Raw genomic sequence first — 14,834 nt, 5'->3', positions numbered from 1 at the left:
GAATGGCTTGTAATTTGTTTTATATTTTGTCATTACAAAACTTTATTTTCGAAAAGTTTTTTAAATAAAAATCTTTTTAAAAAAAGTATTCAAATAGAAAGGAAACAACAAATAAGAATTTTGTATTCTAGAAATAAGTATTTAACTTCCTTCATCCTTTCACTATTTTTTAATAATTTCTTTAGATATTTTCACTTAAAAATATTTTGACGTTATTTCAGTAGCCTAGTTGGTATTGAATGATTGAATATGTGGTATGTTGTTAATGTATGGTTAGATATGTGGTTTAATGGTGTTAAATATTTGATACGTTGATATTAAATGGTCAAGTATGTGGTATAATGGTATTGGATGGTTAAATAAATGGTATGTTTAATTGGACGGTTGGTAATTGATGGTTGAATATGTGGTAAATTAAAATTTTTAAAATTATACAGTTGTGATTTTGAAAAGATCAAAAACGATTTTGTACAAGTTAAATGAGGGTATAAAATATTACAGTAATAAAAAGAAAATCCCACACTACAAAAAAAACACTAATAGAATAAATGGTTACAAATACAATTAAACTTAAAAATTAAAACTCGGATATAAATATATGAGAATCAGGTTATAAATACATTTTAAAAAGAAACGACTGTGTGGTTGAAGTATTCTTCTTCTGTGTTTGTAACAATGACCCAATTGTCTTCTTCTATGTCGTATTTGTGGATGGACTTGACTCTTTGATTGTCGTTGTCTACCCTATGATAGAAAAATAATTGGAATTTATATTAAATTAAAACTAAATTAAAAATGATAACCATAACTTTTTGTTTAAAAATTGCAACAACTTACCCTCCAACGATGTAGATCTTGTTTTGAATGAAACAACCTGAAAAACAAGTTCTCTCAGTAATCATGTCTGTAAGGTTGGTCCATACGTCACTGATGACGTCATATTTCTCGGTTGATTTTAGTGTGCGTTCGCCATCGTCACCCCCTTTATTAAAAAAGTAGTATAAAGTTAAAAAAAAAAAAATTCTGTTTAAAGTGGTATTGCATACCCATAACGTAAATTGCGTCATCGGTTGCTGTAGCAACAAACCACATGCGAGCAGTTTGTAGAGGGGCGGTAAATTCCCATTTTTTTCCCTTTGGATTGCATCTCTCGACTGTGTTGGTTGCTTTATTACCATCACCACCACCGATCGCATATAAATAACCTGGTTAAATAAAAATAAATGCCTATTAGAAACTTATCGTTTTTGGGAGCATACTTGAAGAAAATTTTATATCAAATTAATTTACTGAATTTATTTTTTTTCTAGATTTTATAAAATTTAGAAAAAAGAACTGTTACATTCATGATTAACAAGTTCGTGTCCATATTTTCGGCTTTTCATGTCTGCTATTTTGTGCCAAATGTTTAGAGTTTCCAAAAAATATTCTCCACATGAAAGATGGTTTGGGTATAAATATCCTCCAGTTACAAAAACTATTCCTTTATGCAAAAAAAACGTATGTTATAACAAGTTAATGTGAATTCAGGTAGTAATTTGGTATTACCGTTTAGAACTGCTGCTCCTGCTACATATCTAACTGTGCTCATAGATTCAACTTGCTCCCAAGTTGGAGGAATACCCTTTATGTTCATTCTAAAAACTGTAGCAAGTGACGTTTCATCATCGTCAGCTTTTCCACCGATGACGTAAACAAAATCGTTTAACGTCACGCATCGGTGAGATCTTCTGCCTTCTGAAAGTTCCTGTAAGAATATCGATTTTGAACCAAAACAATTTTAATAAAAAAGTTTTTACCTGTAGTTGAGTAAACTTGTTGGACGAAATGTTGTATTGGGTAACTTTATTTTCACGATCAGTTCCACCGATGATAAGCAAGTTTTCTGTTTTTTTTATTAAATTGATTAAAACTAAATTGATTTATTCCTAATCAATATTTTCATTTATTACCGTTAGTTGATAATACTTTCATTGCTTCACAAACTTTCTCAATAAAACTGTCATTTTTCTGGATAAACGTCTGAAGTAGATATTAGGATGATAAGTTGCTAAATAACACATTTCTATTTTTTCAAAACATACCTCTTGTGCAACTGTGTTATTGAGAAACAGCAAAGAAAGATCACAAAGTTTCAAATCCACTTTCTTCAAAACTTCAAGGAAGCGATCCTTACGTTCGTCGAATTTAAACTTGATCCATTCAACAACAGATTTGTACAAAGTCGTCTTGTTAACCTGCTCGAAATAAAAAACCGAAGTAGTTGCTAGATCGCTAATATAGAGTTAATATTTTTTTGGTGGTTTTATTTCATTGAGGTAAATAATTGTGATTTTAATTGTATAAAACCGTCCATAATCCATATAATACATTTTAAACATAAAAAGTTGTTTCTTGTGTTTTGAAGTACCATTTTGAAATACGAACCGACCAAGCAAGTAATTTTATGTCTCTAGAGTTTTAAGAAAAGCAGTCTAAAGAAAAATAGGGCAGCAACATTTGAGCCCAAGCAGACAGAATAGTATAACATCGACATGGCCCATTTTATTCGCTCAAAAAAACTACATTTTTCGGGTCTTAGAATATACGATCAAACAACGTCAACTGAAATACTTTTAGAACAAAAACCAGTCTTGTTACATCTTATACAATGAAATAAGCAATCCTAAATAGATACTAACAACAATAGTGTCAACTTACAAACTATCCGCCGAGGGCGTGTTATAACCATGCTCTATAGATCGGAATAATACACATTGTAGTTTTAAACTTGTTTACAATGTATTGATTTCTTATTTGTTATGCGTATTCTTTAAAAAAGAAGGAATGCGTTGTTGTTATATTACTTGTGACGTAAAAAGGTTTTTTACCTTGACTGCCTATTTCACCATGTTTGTTTTATATGCTTGTTGTACTATTTAACTAAAGCACTTACACAATTAGGTTGATGAAAAAAAAAATGAAAATTTTGGAATTCTATTTGAATATGCCATTAAGTTGTAGTTTGATTTGTATAACACTGTATATAATTAATATAACTCGTAGCGTACACATGTAACTATTAAATTTTAATTTAGAGTAAGACAAACTTTATATAGTAACTTACATTTTTGCAGACTGAATACAAGAAACAAAAATCATCTTCTGGCAATTCCTTGTACTCGTCACGTGACAATATCGTATCAAAGTTGTCGCGCATGAACAGTTTAACGTTATCGCAGAGGTTGTCGCTATGGTAACGATCAGCCAATAAACGAAGACCAAAGCAGTTTTGACAAGTAATTGCATTTTGCAAATACGCAATGCATTCACCCTTTAGATCTGCATATAAAAAAGCAACATATTTTACAAGCTAATAAGTTTATTAATACACTTTCTTAAATATAACACTTCTTATTCTAAGAGTTTTAAAAGACTATAACTTAAATCTTTTTAGGAACAAAAAAATTTACCTTCTATTTGCAAATATTCAGAAGCTTCAAGCAGTTTGCAAACATTGATGACGTTTATTTCAATTTCTCCGTTGTAAATATAATCAATAACTAATTTCATGAATGTTGCGCCAATGTTTTCGACTTCAACCAAAGAATGTTGCTCGCATATCTTAAAATTATTAGTTTAAATACTTTATTTTGCTTTACGTTAACTGCATCAAAGAACGTAGTGAGGGTGTGGTATTTTAATAACAGTTTCAAACCAAATTTAATTAAAGAATATTTAGTTTTTTAAAATCACTTTTATGTAAACTTACTGGAACGTCGAAAGCTGCTTCAAAGTAGAGACTGTTGCAAGCCAAAATCATTTTGTTTGCTGGGATTGATACACCCCCACACGTAATAGTAACGTCACTAAAGTTTTCTCGTTTTCTATAAAAAATAAAAGTAAAGCGCATATTTAAGGTTATTTTTATTAAATTACAATATACCTGGCTGCATAAGCATTTAGATCAGGTTTGGTTTTTCTCACATACTTGATTTCACCAATATCGGTCGTTCCTTCGATAGAAATAACGCTGTCCATGATTTTGCTAACTGTTAATACATAACTTAACCTTAATTTGTATGTATAAAAACTTGATAAAAAGGGCAACACTTTAGTAGTTAATTGTGGTGATATTTGATCTGGCTGAATAACCTGAACGTAAGACAACAAAATTGCTAATTTGCTTCTCTTTATATAAATAAACTTTCACACGAGACTTTTACGTTAAAGGTTCAAGTTACAACTGCTTAACATCCCAAGTTTTATTGAAGCTTACTGTTGTTAAAGGCCGTACTATTTTACCTTTAATATTTTAAATGTTATTTGATATGAAAAAAAATGATAAAACATTTTATAAATTAAATAACGATGTAATTTGTTTAACTGATTTACAAACAAACGTTGTTTAAAATTAAGCATCATCAATAATTATTATGTAATGCGACATTTAGTACTTTTATTTTACTACTTAGATTAAAATTCGATGAAAAAATATAAAAAAATTATTTAAAATAAAAGAAAATCGTACTATAACAAATAATGTATTGAGTGCCACATAAAAGTTGGTTTTAAATTTAGACGTAGTTTAAATTTTTATAATATTTAAACAGTGAATAAAAATAACTATTTACAGGTTCATAAATTTAAACAGGAACGACTGTGTGATTAAAATATCTTTCCTCTGTGTTTGTAACAATGGCCCAATTGTCTTCTTCTATGTCGTATTGGTGAATTGATTGGACCGCTGGTATGCTATACCTTTGTTAACACCAAATTTTATAAATAAGGTATTGTCAATAAAACAATTATGGTAATGATTATATACTATATTTAATCATATAAAAAAGATTCATAAATGTTATTACAAATACAGCTTCTTACCCTCCAACGATGTAGATCTTGTTTTGAATAAAACAACCCGAAAAACTCTCTCTTGCAAATAACATGTCTGTAAGGTTGGTCCATACGTCACCGATGACGTCATATTTTTCAGTGGATTTTAGTTCCTGTTTGCCATCGTGTCCTCCTAAAATCATAAATTTTATTTAGTAATTCAACGTCAACTTGCTTTAGTTTAAAATTTAAAACTTACCCATAACATAAATTGCGTCATCAGTTGCCGTAGCAACAAACCACTTGCGTGCATTTTGTAGGGAGGCGGTGAATCCCCATTCGTTTTCCCTTGGATTGTATTTCTCGACTGTGTTAAACACAGTTATATCGTCAGTTCCACCGATCGCATATAAATAATCTAAATTTTAAATTATAAAGAATAAAATTGTTTTGTAAGTTTAACATTACCATATAAAAAAGGTAGTATGTAGCACTTATATATATAGCTTAACGTAATTTCCTAAGGCGATTAATAATTTTGTATTGGATTTATAAAATTCTTACCTTTTAGTTCAACTAGTTCGTGACCAAATCTTGAAATTTTCATGTCAGTTATTTTGTTCCAAATATTCAGTGTTTCCAAATAATATTCTCCAGATGACAAATGATTTGGGTGCAAGAATCCCCCAGTTACGAAAATAAATCCTGTTAAAATTCTTGTACGTTAATCTGATGTTTAATGTTTATTGTACAAATATCACTATTGTGTTTAAATGACAAATGATTTGGGTGCAAGAATCCCCCAGTTACGAAAATAAATCCTGTTAAAATTCTTGTACGTTAATCTAATGTTTAATGTTTATTGTACAAATATCACTATTGTGTTTAAAAAATTTATAGAAAGGAAAACAACAAAAAAATTTTTATGAGTTTTGTACTTGTTTTTCAGTGCAAAATTATTTAAATTGGTTTTCTGCTATTCTGCTTAGCCGTAGTGTAGAATCTTTTGCCTTGATTATCTTGCCCTACGTTTATTAAAGAGACCTAATTAGTGTTTGTTATTACTAAATATTACCGTTTAAAACTGCTGCTCCTGCCACATCTCTAACTGTATTCATTGGTTTAACTTGCTTCCAGGTTGGGGGGTTTCCCTTCATGTTAATTCTATAAACAGTGGCAAGTGTCCTTTCACCATTGTAAGCCTTTCCACCAATGACGTAAACAATATCGCCCATTGTTACGCATTGCTGTCCGCTTACCGCTTCTGGAAGTTTCTAAAAAAAATTAGTAAAAGTGTAAACCATATAATGCTTAAGTGTTTTAATCTACTTTTTACCCGTAGTTGAGTAAACTTGTTGGAAGGAATGTTGTATTGAGTAACTTTGTTACGACGACCATCTCCACCGATGATAAGCAAGTTTTCTGTCGAATAATAATTTTAAAAACTTATTTGCCACTTTGTTACAAACTTTAATTTACTAACGTTACCTTTGTTTGATAAAGCTTTCATTGCTTTGCAAACTTTTTCCATGTAAATAGGATTCCTCTGAATAAATTTCTAAAGTAGATATTGGTTTGGTTATTTTCTTAAAACCATTTTTGTATTTTGCTTAAAACTAACCTCTTGTACAACAACATTGTTAAGAAAGGGTGAAGAAAGTTCACAAAGTTTTAAATCCACTTTCTCCAAAACTTCAAGAAAGCGATCCTTACGTTCGTCGAATTTAAACTTGATCCATTTAACAACAGCTTTGTACAAAGTCGTCTTGCTAATCTGTACAAATTAAAGAAAGTCGGTTTTGTTTATTATAAAAATATGTATAAAATATGGGGTTTATTTACAATTTTGCTTAATTGAATAGAAAACACAAAAGACAATTCTTCTTCTGTTAATTTCTTGTACTCATCACGTGACAAAATTTTTGCAATGTTGTCATGCGTAAACGATTTGACGTTATCGGCAAGTTTGTTGCTATAGTAACGATCAGCCAATAAGAGAAACTTAAAACAATTCCTACAATTAACTGCTTTGCTTAAAAATGAAATGCATTCATCTTTTAGATCTGAAAATAAGTAATGCTTTAAAAAATATTTCTCATCAAGAAATTAAAGTCTTTAAACAAATATTGAGAGAGTTTACCTTCTATTTGCAAATATTCAGCAGCATCGAGCAATTGGCAAACATTAGTGACGTTTATTTTGACAACTCCGTTGTAAATATAATCAATAATTGTTTTCATAGATGTTGAGTCTATGCATTTGATTTCTACAAAACCCAAGGTTTTCTCTTTCATCTAGCAAATAAAAAGGTCAAATTTTTTAATTAAAGAAATAAGAAATGTTATAAGGTATAGTTTTAACTCTATGTTTAGACGAAAAACAATTTTTTGTTTAACTATTTTTTAAACTAAGTTACACACTGGAACGTCGAAAGCTCTTTCAAAGTAGAGACTGTTGCAAGCCAAAATCATTTTGTTTGCTTGGATAGATTTACCCTTACACGTAATAGTGACGTCATTAAACTTTGACCTTTTTCTAAAAAAACGATTTAAAATTAGTTGACTTAAGATTATGTTTAAAAAATTAAAACTTACGTGGCTGCGTAGGCATTTAGATCAGGTTTAATTTTTCTTACAAACTTGATTTCACTAATATCAGTCGTTCCTTCGATAGAAATAATTTTGTCCATATTTTGAGATAAAAATCAATCTTCTGTTACTAGCAATAAACACATTTAGTAATGTAAGTTCTGCTTTAAAAAGCGAAGTAAATGGGTTTAAGTTATTGATTAATAACATTAAAATAAATAAAAGAAAAACTTTATTGGTTGGTACGACAACTCAATGAATGAAATTTATGATCATTAAACAAATATAACATTTACGTTTTATACACCGAAATTTGCAATAAAACTTTTGTTTGCTTTTTTTATTAATGCCCCTTTACAATCATATGGTTTCACAAACATTCCAGAATTATATGTAAAATTGTTTTTAAGTAGTAACATTGTTTCTTGCAATAAAAAAATTTTAAAAGCAAATGAGGATAAACAAATTAAATTTATTTTTAAATGACAACCCTGCATCATTGTTATTGTTTTAAAATAATAAACAAAAGAATAGTAAAGTAAAAAATACTTAGAATCAATCAAATAGAATTTTTTTTACTACAACCAAATATTACGATTCTTTAAATCTAACACCAAGTTCATAGAAAAAAATGAATATAGTAAATAAGTAATGTAACGTACTGTGTTTTATTATCTTCGCCGTTATCTTTCTGGTTCGACGCCTTCACCCTTACGTCACTTCCCCTTTTAGCTTACCGCCACTTCTTATGTTGGGTAAAGTGTTGACTTGAGATTTGAGGTTGGTTTATATTAATAATGATATTGTTTATGTAAATATTAATCGAATTCTATTTAAAAAGGGTTTACCGTTATTAAATTAATAAACTGTTGAATATTGTGATATTATGAATTAATATTAAGAACTTGGTACTCGGATATAACAGTAAGAATTTTTATAAGATTTAAGATTTATTTATGTTTTAATATACATTCTGTCTGTCTGTCTGTCAGTCAATCACGAAGATCTATGGAACGTTCCTAGAGATTTTTATCAGTTATTCAGAATTTAAAATTAAATCATATTTATTAACTTGTCAAATTTAAAAAATATTAATATTCATAAAAGTTATGAGCATTTTTTAAAAAAATTGCAAAATCTTGAAAATAAAATTTAATCACTTAATTTAAAGTTAAAATGTTAAAATTTTTGTACGTTAAGCCGTTGTTTAATGTTTATTGTACCAATATTACTATTGTGTTTAAAAAATTTATAGAAAGGAAAACAAAAAAACTATTTTTATAAATTTTGTACTTAATTTTCAATGCAAAATTATTCAAATTAGTTTTCTGTTATTCTGCTTAACCATTATGTAGTATCTTTTGCTTTGATTCTATCTTGTCCTACATTTAGTAAAGAGACAAAATTAGTGTTTGTTATTACTAAATATTACCTTTTAAAGCTGCTGCTCCTGCCACGTCTCTAACTGTGTTCATTGGTTTAACTTGTCCCCAAGTTAGGGGGTTTTTCTTCATGTTCATTCTATAAACAGTAGCAAGCGTCCTTTCACCATTGTAAGCCTTACCACCAATGACGTAAACAAAATCGCCCATTGTTACGCATTGTAGTTTACCCAAGGTTTTCTCTTTCATCTAGCAAATAAAAGGGTCAAATTTCTTGATCAAAGAAATAAGAAATGGTATAAGGTATAGTTTTAACTCTATGTTTAGACGAAAAACAATTTTTTGTTTAACTATTTTTTGAACTAGGTTACACACTGGAACGTCAAAAACTGTTTCAAAGTAAAGACTGTTGCAAGCCAAAATCATTTTGTTTGCTGGAATAATTTCACCGTCACACTTAATAGTAATATCATTAAACTTTAACCGTTCTCTAAAAATAAACGATTTAAAATTAGTTGATTTAAGAATATGTTTAAAAGATTAAAACTTACCTGGCTGCATAGGCATTTAGATCAGGTTTAATTTTTCTTACAAACTTGATTTCACCAATATCAGTCGTTCCTTCGATAGAAATAATTTTGTCCATATTTTGAGATAAAAATCAATCTTCTGTTACTAGCAATAAACACATTTAGTAATGTAAGTTATGCTTTAAAAAGCGGAGTAAATGGGTTTGAGTTATTGATTAATAACTTTAAAATAAATAAAAGAAAAATTTTATTGGTTGGTACGACAACTCAATAAATGAAATTTATGATCATTAAACAAATATAACATTTACGTTTTAAACACCGAAATTTGCAATAAAATTTTGTTCGCTTTTTTTGGTAATGCCCCTTTACAATCATATAGTTTCACAAACATTTCAGAATTATATGTAAAATTGTTTTTTAGTAGTAACATTGTTGCTGGCAATAAAAAAATTTTAAAAGCAAATGAGGATAAACAAATTAAATTTATTTTAAATGACAACTCTGCATCATTGTTATTGTTTTAAAATAATAAACAAAAGAATAGTAAAGTAAAAAATACTTAGAATCAATCAAATGGAATTTTTTTTACTACAACCAAATATTACGATTCTTTAAATCTAACACCAAGTCCATAGAAAAAAATGAATATAGTAAATAAGTAAGAATTTTTATAAAATTTAAGATTTATTTATGTTTTTATTTACAATCTGTCTGACTGTCAGTTAATCACGAAGACCAATGGAACATACCTAAAGGAATTTATCAGTTAATCAGAGTTTAAAATTAAATCATATTTATTAACTTGTCAAATTCAAAAAAATATTAATATTCATAAAAGTTATGAGCATTTTTTATAAAAATCACGAAATCTTGGAAATCGGTTTAAATCATTTTATTTAAAGCACATTGGTATAACTTACATTCAAAATAAAAATTTGTAAAAATTTTCCAAAACAAAAAAGTTAAAGAAAATTTTTATTTTGATGTATTTCTGACCACGTAATTATTCAACCACGTGACATTACTACAGATTAAAAAATATTTAATCATTTTTTTTTCAATTGTCAAAATAAAGTTTCCCAAAGAACCCAATTGTTCTCAATATTAATAAAGTTATGACATATTTACGAAAGTTTCGCAAAATTTTAAATCCCAAAATCAAACATTTTATTTGATGCGCATTGCCCTAACTAACATGTTAGATAAAGAAATTTGCGAAAAAATTCAAAAACAAAAAAGTTAGGGCAAAAATTTATTTGCCTATTTTGACCCCATTTAACCTTATTTTGGTACCATATAAAGTGGGCCAAAAAAAAATTCAAAAAAATTAAGAATTTTAAATTAAACTTAAACCAAACCAATAGAAACGCACTTGTTTTAAATATATTGCATTAAGTCTTAAAAAAATTTGTCCAAGTATTTCGAGTTGCGCACTTACATTGATGCTTTCGAAGAATAATTTCAACTTCTCTCGTGGCCGAGTGGTTATGTTGAGGTAGTTGTAGACTTGTAGTTGTTTGGTTCGATTCTAGGCAGAAGTAAATTCAGTTAGTTACAAAAATAGAAGTTAAATCAGAAATACAAAAGAAAAAAAATTGACCATATAAAGTGGGCCAAAAAAAAATTCAAAATTTTAAATCGAATTTAAACCAAACCAATAGAACCGCTTTGGTCTAAATATCCTATTTTAAAAAAATCATGAAAAAGTATTCAATATTAATAAAGTTATGACATATTTACTAAATTTTCGCAAAATTTTAAATCCCGAAATTACATTTTTATTTGATGCGCATTACCCTAAGTAACATGTAAGACAAAAAATTTGCAAAAAAATTCAAAAACAAAAAAGTTAAAGCAAAAATTTATTTGTCTATTTTGGCCCCATTTAACCTAATATTGGTACCATATAAAGTGGGCTAAAAAAAATTTAAAAAAATTAAAAATTTTAAATCGAATTTAAACCAAACCAATAGAACCGCACTGGTCCAAATATCCTATTTCAAAAAAATTATGAAAAAATATTCAATATTAATAAAGTTGTGACATATTTACTAAATTTTCGCAAAATCTCAAATCCCTAAATTAAACATCTTATTTGATGCGCATTGCCCTAACTAACATAAGAGATAAAAAAATATGCGAAAAAAATCAAAAGTAAAAAAGTTAGGGCAAAAAATTGTTGCCCCTCCCCCCCCATAAATTGGTACTATATAAAGTGGGCCAAAAAAAATTTAAAAAAATTAAAAATTTTAAATCGAATTTAAACCAAACCAATAAAACCGCACTGGTCTAAATATCCTATTTCAAAAAAATTATGAAAAAATATTCAATATTAATAAAGTTGTGACATATTTACTAAATTTTCGCAAAATCTCAAATCCCAAAATTAAACATCTTATTTGATGCGCATTGCCCTAACTAACATAAGAGATAAAAAAATTTGCGAAAAAAATCAAAAATAAAAAAGTTAGGGCAAAAAATTATTGCCCCCCCCCCCCCATAAATTATACTATATAAAGTGGGCCAAAAAAAATTTAAAAAAATTTAAAATTTTAAATCGAATTTAAACCAAACCAATAAAACCGCACTGGTCTAAATATCCTATTTCAAAAAAATTATGAAAAAATATTTAATATTAATAAAGTTATGACATATTTACTAAATTTTCGCAAAATCTCAAATCCCAAAATTAAACATCTTATTTGATGCGCATTGCCCTAACTAACATAAGAGATAAAAAAATTTGCGAAAAAAATCAAAAATAAAAAAGTTAGGGCAAAAAATTACTTCCCCCCGTATATTGGTACTATATAAAGTGGGCCAAAAAAAATTAAAAATTTTAAATCAAATTTAAACCAAACCAATAAAACCGCACTGGTCTAAATATCCTATTTTAAAAAAATTATGAAAAAATATTTAATATTAATAAAGTTATGACACAATTACTAAATTTTCGCAAAATCTCAAATCCCAAAATTAAACATCTTATTTGACGCGCATTGCCCTAACTAACATAAGAGATAAAAAATTTGCGAAAAAAATAAAAAATAAAAAAGTTAGGGTAAAAAATTATTGCCCCCCCCCATAAATTGGTACTATATAAAGGGGGCCAAAAAAAATTTAAAAAAATTAAAAATTTTAAATTGAATTTAAACCAAACCAATAAAACCGCACTGGTCTAAATATCCTATTTCAAAAAAATTATGAAAAAATATTTAATATTAATAAAGTTATGACATATTTACTAAATTTTAGCAAAATCTCAAATCCCAAAATTAAACATCTTAATTGATGTGCATTGCCCTAACTAACATAAGAGATAAAAAAATTTGCGAAAAAAACCAAAAATAAAAAAGTTAGGGCAAAAAATTACTGCCCCCCCTAAAATTGGTACTATATAAAGGGGGCCAAAAAAAATAAAAAAAAATTAAAAATTTTAAATCAAATTTAAACCAAACCAATAAAACTGCACTGGTCTAAATATCCTATTTCAAAAAAATTATGAAAAAATATTTAATATTAATAAAGTTATGACACATTTACTAAATTTTTGCAAAATCTCAAATCCCAAAATTAAACATCTTATTTGATGCGCATTGCCCAAACTAACAAAAGAGATAAAAAAATTTGCGAAAAAAATAAAAAAGTTAGGGCAAAAAATTATTGCCCCCCCCATAAATTGGTACTATATAAAGTGGGCCAATAAAAATTTAAAAAATATTGAAAAATTTAAATCAAATTTAAACTAAACCAATAGAACCGCACTGGTCTAAATATCCTATTTCAAAAAAAATATGAAAAAATATTTAATATTAATAAAGTTATGACATATTTACTAAATTTTCGCAAAATCTCAAATCCCAAAATTAAACATCTTATTTGATGCGCATTGCCTTAACTAACATAAGAGATAAAAAAATTTGCGAAAAAAATAAAAAATAAAAAAGTTAGGGCAAAAAATTATTGCCCCACCCCCCCATAAATTGGTACTATATAAAGGGGGCCAAAAAAAATTTAAAAAAATTAAAAATTTTAAATCGAATTTAAACCAAACCAATAAAACCGCACTGGTCTAAATATCCTATTTCAAAAAAATTATGAAAAAACATTTAATATTAATAAAGTTATGACATATTTACTAAATTTTCGCAAAATCTCAAATCCCAAAATTAAACTTTTTATTTGACGCGCATTGCCCTAACTAACATAAGAGATAAAAAAATTTGCGAAAATATTCAAAAATAAAAAAGTTAGGGCAAAAAATTATTGCCCTCCCCCCCCATATATTGGTACTATATAAAGTGGGCCAATAAAAATTTCAAAATTATTGAAAAATTTAAGTCAAATTTAAACCAAACCAATAAAACCGCACTGGTCTAAATATCCTATTTCAAAAAAATTATGAAAAAATATTTAATATTAATAAAATTATGACATATTTACTAAATTTTCGCAAAATCTCAAATCCCAAAATTAAACATCTTTTTTGGTGCGCATTGCCCTAACTAACATAAGAGATAAAAAAATTTGCGAAAAAATTCAGAAATAAAAAAGTTAAAGCAAAAAATTATTGCCCCCCCCCCCCATATATTGGTACTATATAAAGTGGGCCAATAAAAATTTCAAAAATATTGAAAAATTTAAGTCAAGTTTAAACCAAACCAATAGAACCGCACTGGTCTAAATATCCTATTTCAAAAAAATTATGAAAAAATATTTAATATTAATAAAGTTATGACATATTTACTAAATTTTCGCAAAATCTCAAATCCCAAAATTAAACATCTTATTTGATGCGCATTGCCCTAACTAACATAAGAGATAAAAAAATTTGCGAAAAAAATCAAAAATAAAAAAGTTAGGGCAAAAAATTATTGCCCCCCCCCCCCCCATAAATTGGTACTATATAAAGTAGGCCAAAAAAAATTAAAAAAAATTAAAAATTTTAAATCGAATTTAAACCAAACCAATAAAACCGCACTGGTCTAAATATCCTATTTCAAAAAATTTATTAAAAAATATTTAATATTAATAAAGTTATGACATATTTACTAAATTTTCGCAAAATCTCAAATCCCAAAATTAAACATTTTATTTGATGCGCATTGCCCTAACTAACATAAGAGATAAAAAAATTTGCGAAAAAAATCAAAAATAAAAAAGTTAGGGCAAAAAATTATTGCCCCTCCCCCCCATAAATTGGTACTATATAAAGTAGGCCAATAAAAATTTCAAAAATATTGAAAAATTTAAATCAAATTTAAACCAAACCAATAGAACCGCACTGGTCTAAATATCCTATTTCAAAAAAATTATGAAAAAATATTTAATATTAATAAAGTTATGACATATTTACTAAATTTTCGAAAAATCTCAAATCCCAAAATTAAACATCTTATTTGATGCGCATTGCCCTAACTAACATAAGAGATAAAAAAATTTGCGAAAAAAATAAAAAAGTTAGGGCAAAAAATGATTGCCCCCCCCCATAAATTGGTACTATATAAAGTGGGCCA

At 27.5% G+C, this 14,834-nt stretch overlaps 1 protein-coding gene across 1 annotated transcript; it reads right to left on the bottom strand.

Annotated features, from left to right (window-relative positions):
- Positions 1-7,533, bottom strand: LOC145742636 (uncharacterized). Its single transcript, XM_082560413.1, has 24 exons — positions 7,410-7,533; positions 7,236-7,350; positions 6,956-7,109; positions 6,658-6,878; positions 6,437-6,589; positions 6,304-6,373; positions 6,152-6,237; positions 5,891-6,089; positions 5,380-5,520; positions 5,075-5,233; positions 4,864-5,008; positions 4,632-4,740; positions 3,926-4,134; positions 3,752-3,866; positions 3,453-3,603; positions 3,107-3,321; positions 2,085-2,237; positions 1,953-2,022; positions 1,800-1,885; positions 1,549-1,747; positions 1,343-1,483; positions 1,047-1,205; positions 838-982; positions 1-744 (listed from the first exon to the last, which is right to left on the bottom strand). Exons 1-24 carry the CDS (start codon positions 7,502-7,504, stop codon positions 624-626), a joined length of 3,411 nt encoding a protein of 1,136 aa, XP_082416539.1. The 5' UTR covers positions 7,505-7,533; the 3' UTR covers positions 1-623.
- Between the last annotated feature and the right edge of the window lie 7,301 nt (positions 7,534-14,834).

Source organism: Corella eumyota, chromosome 2, assembly GCF_963082875.1.
Source record: "Corella eumyota chromosome 2, kaCorEumy4.1, whole genome shotgun sequence".
In the NCBI taxonomy this organism is placed as follows: Eukaryota; Metazoa; Chordata; class Ascidiacea; order Phlebobranchia; family Corellidae; genus Corella; species Corella eumyota.
This window is presented reverse-complemented; position numbering and strand designations above follow the sequence as displayed.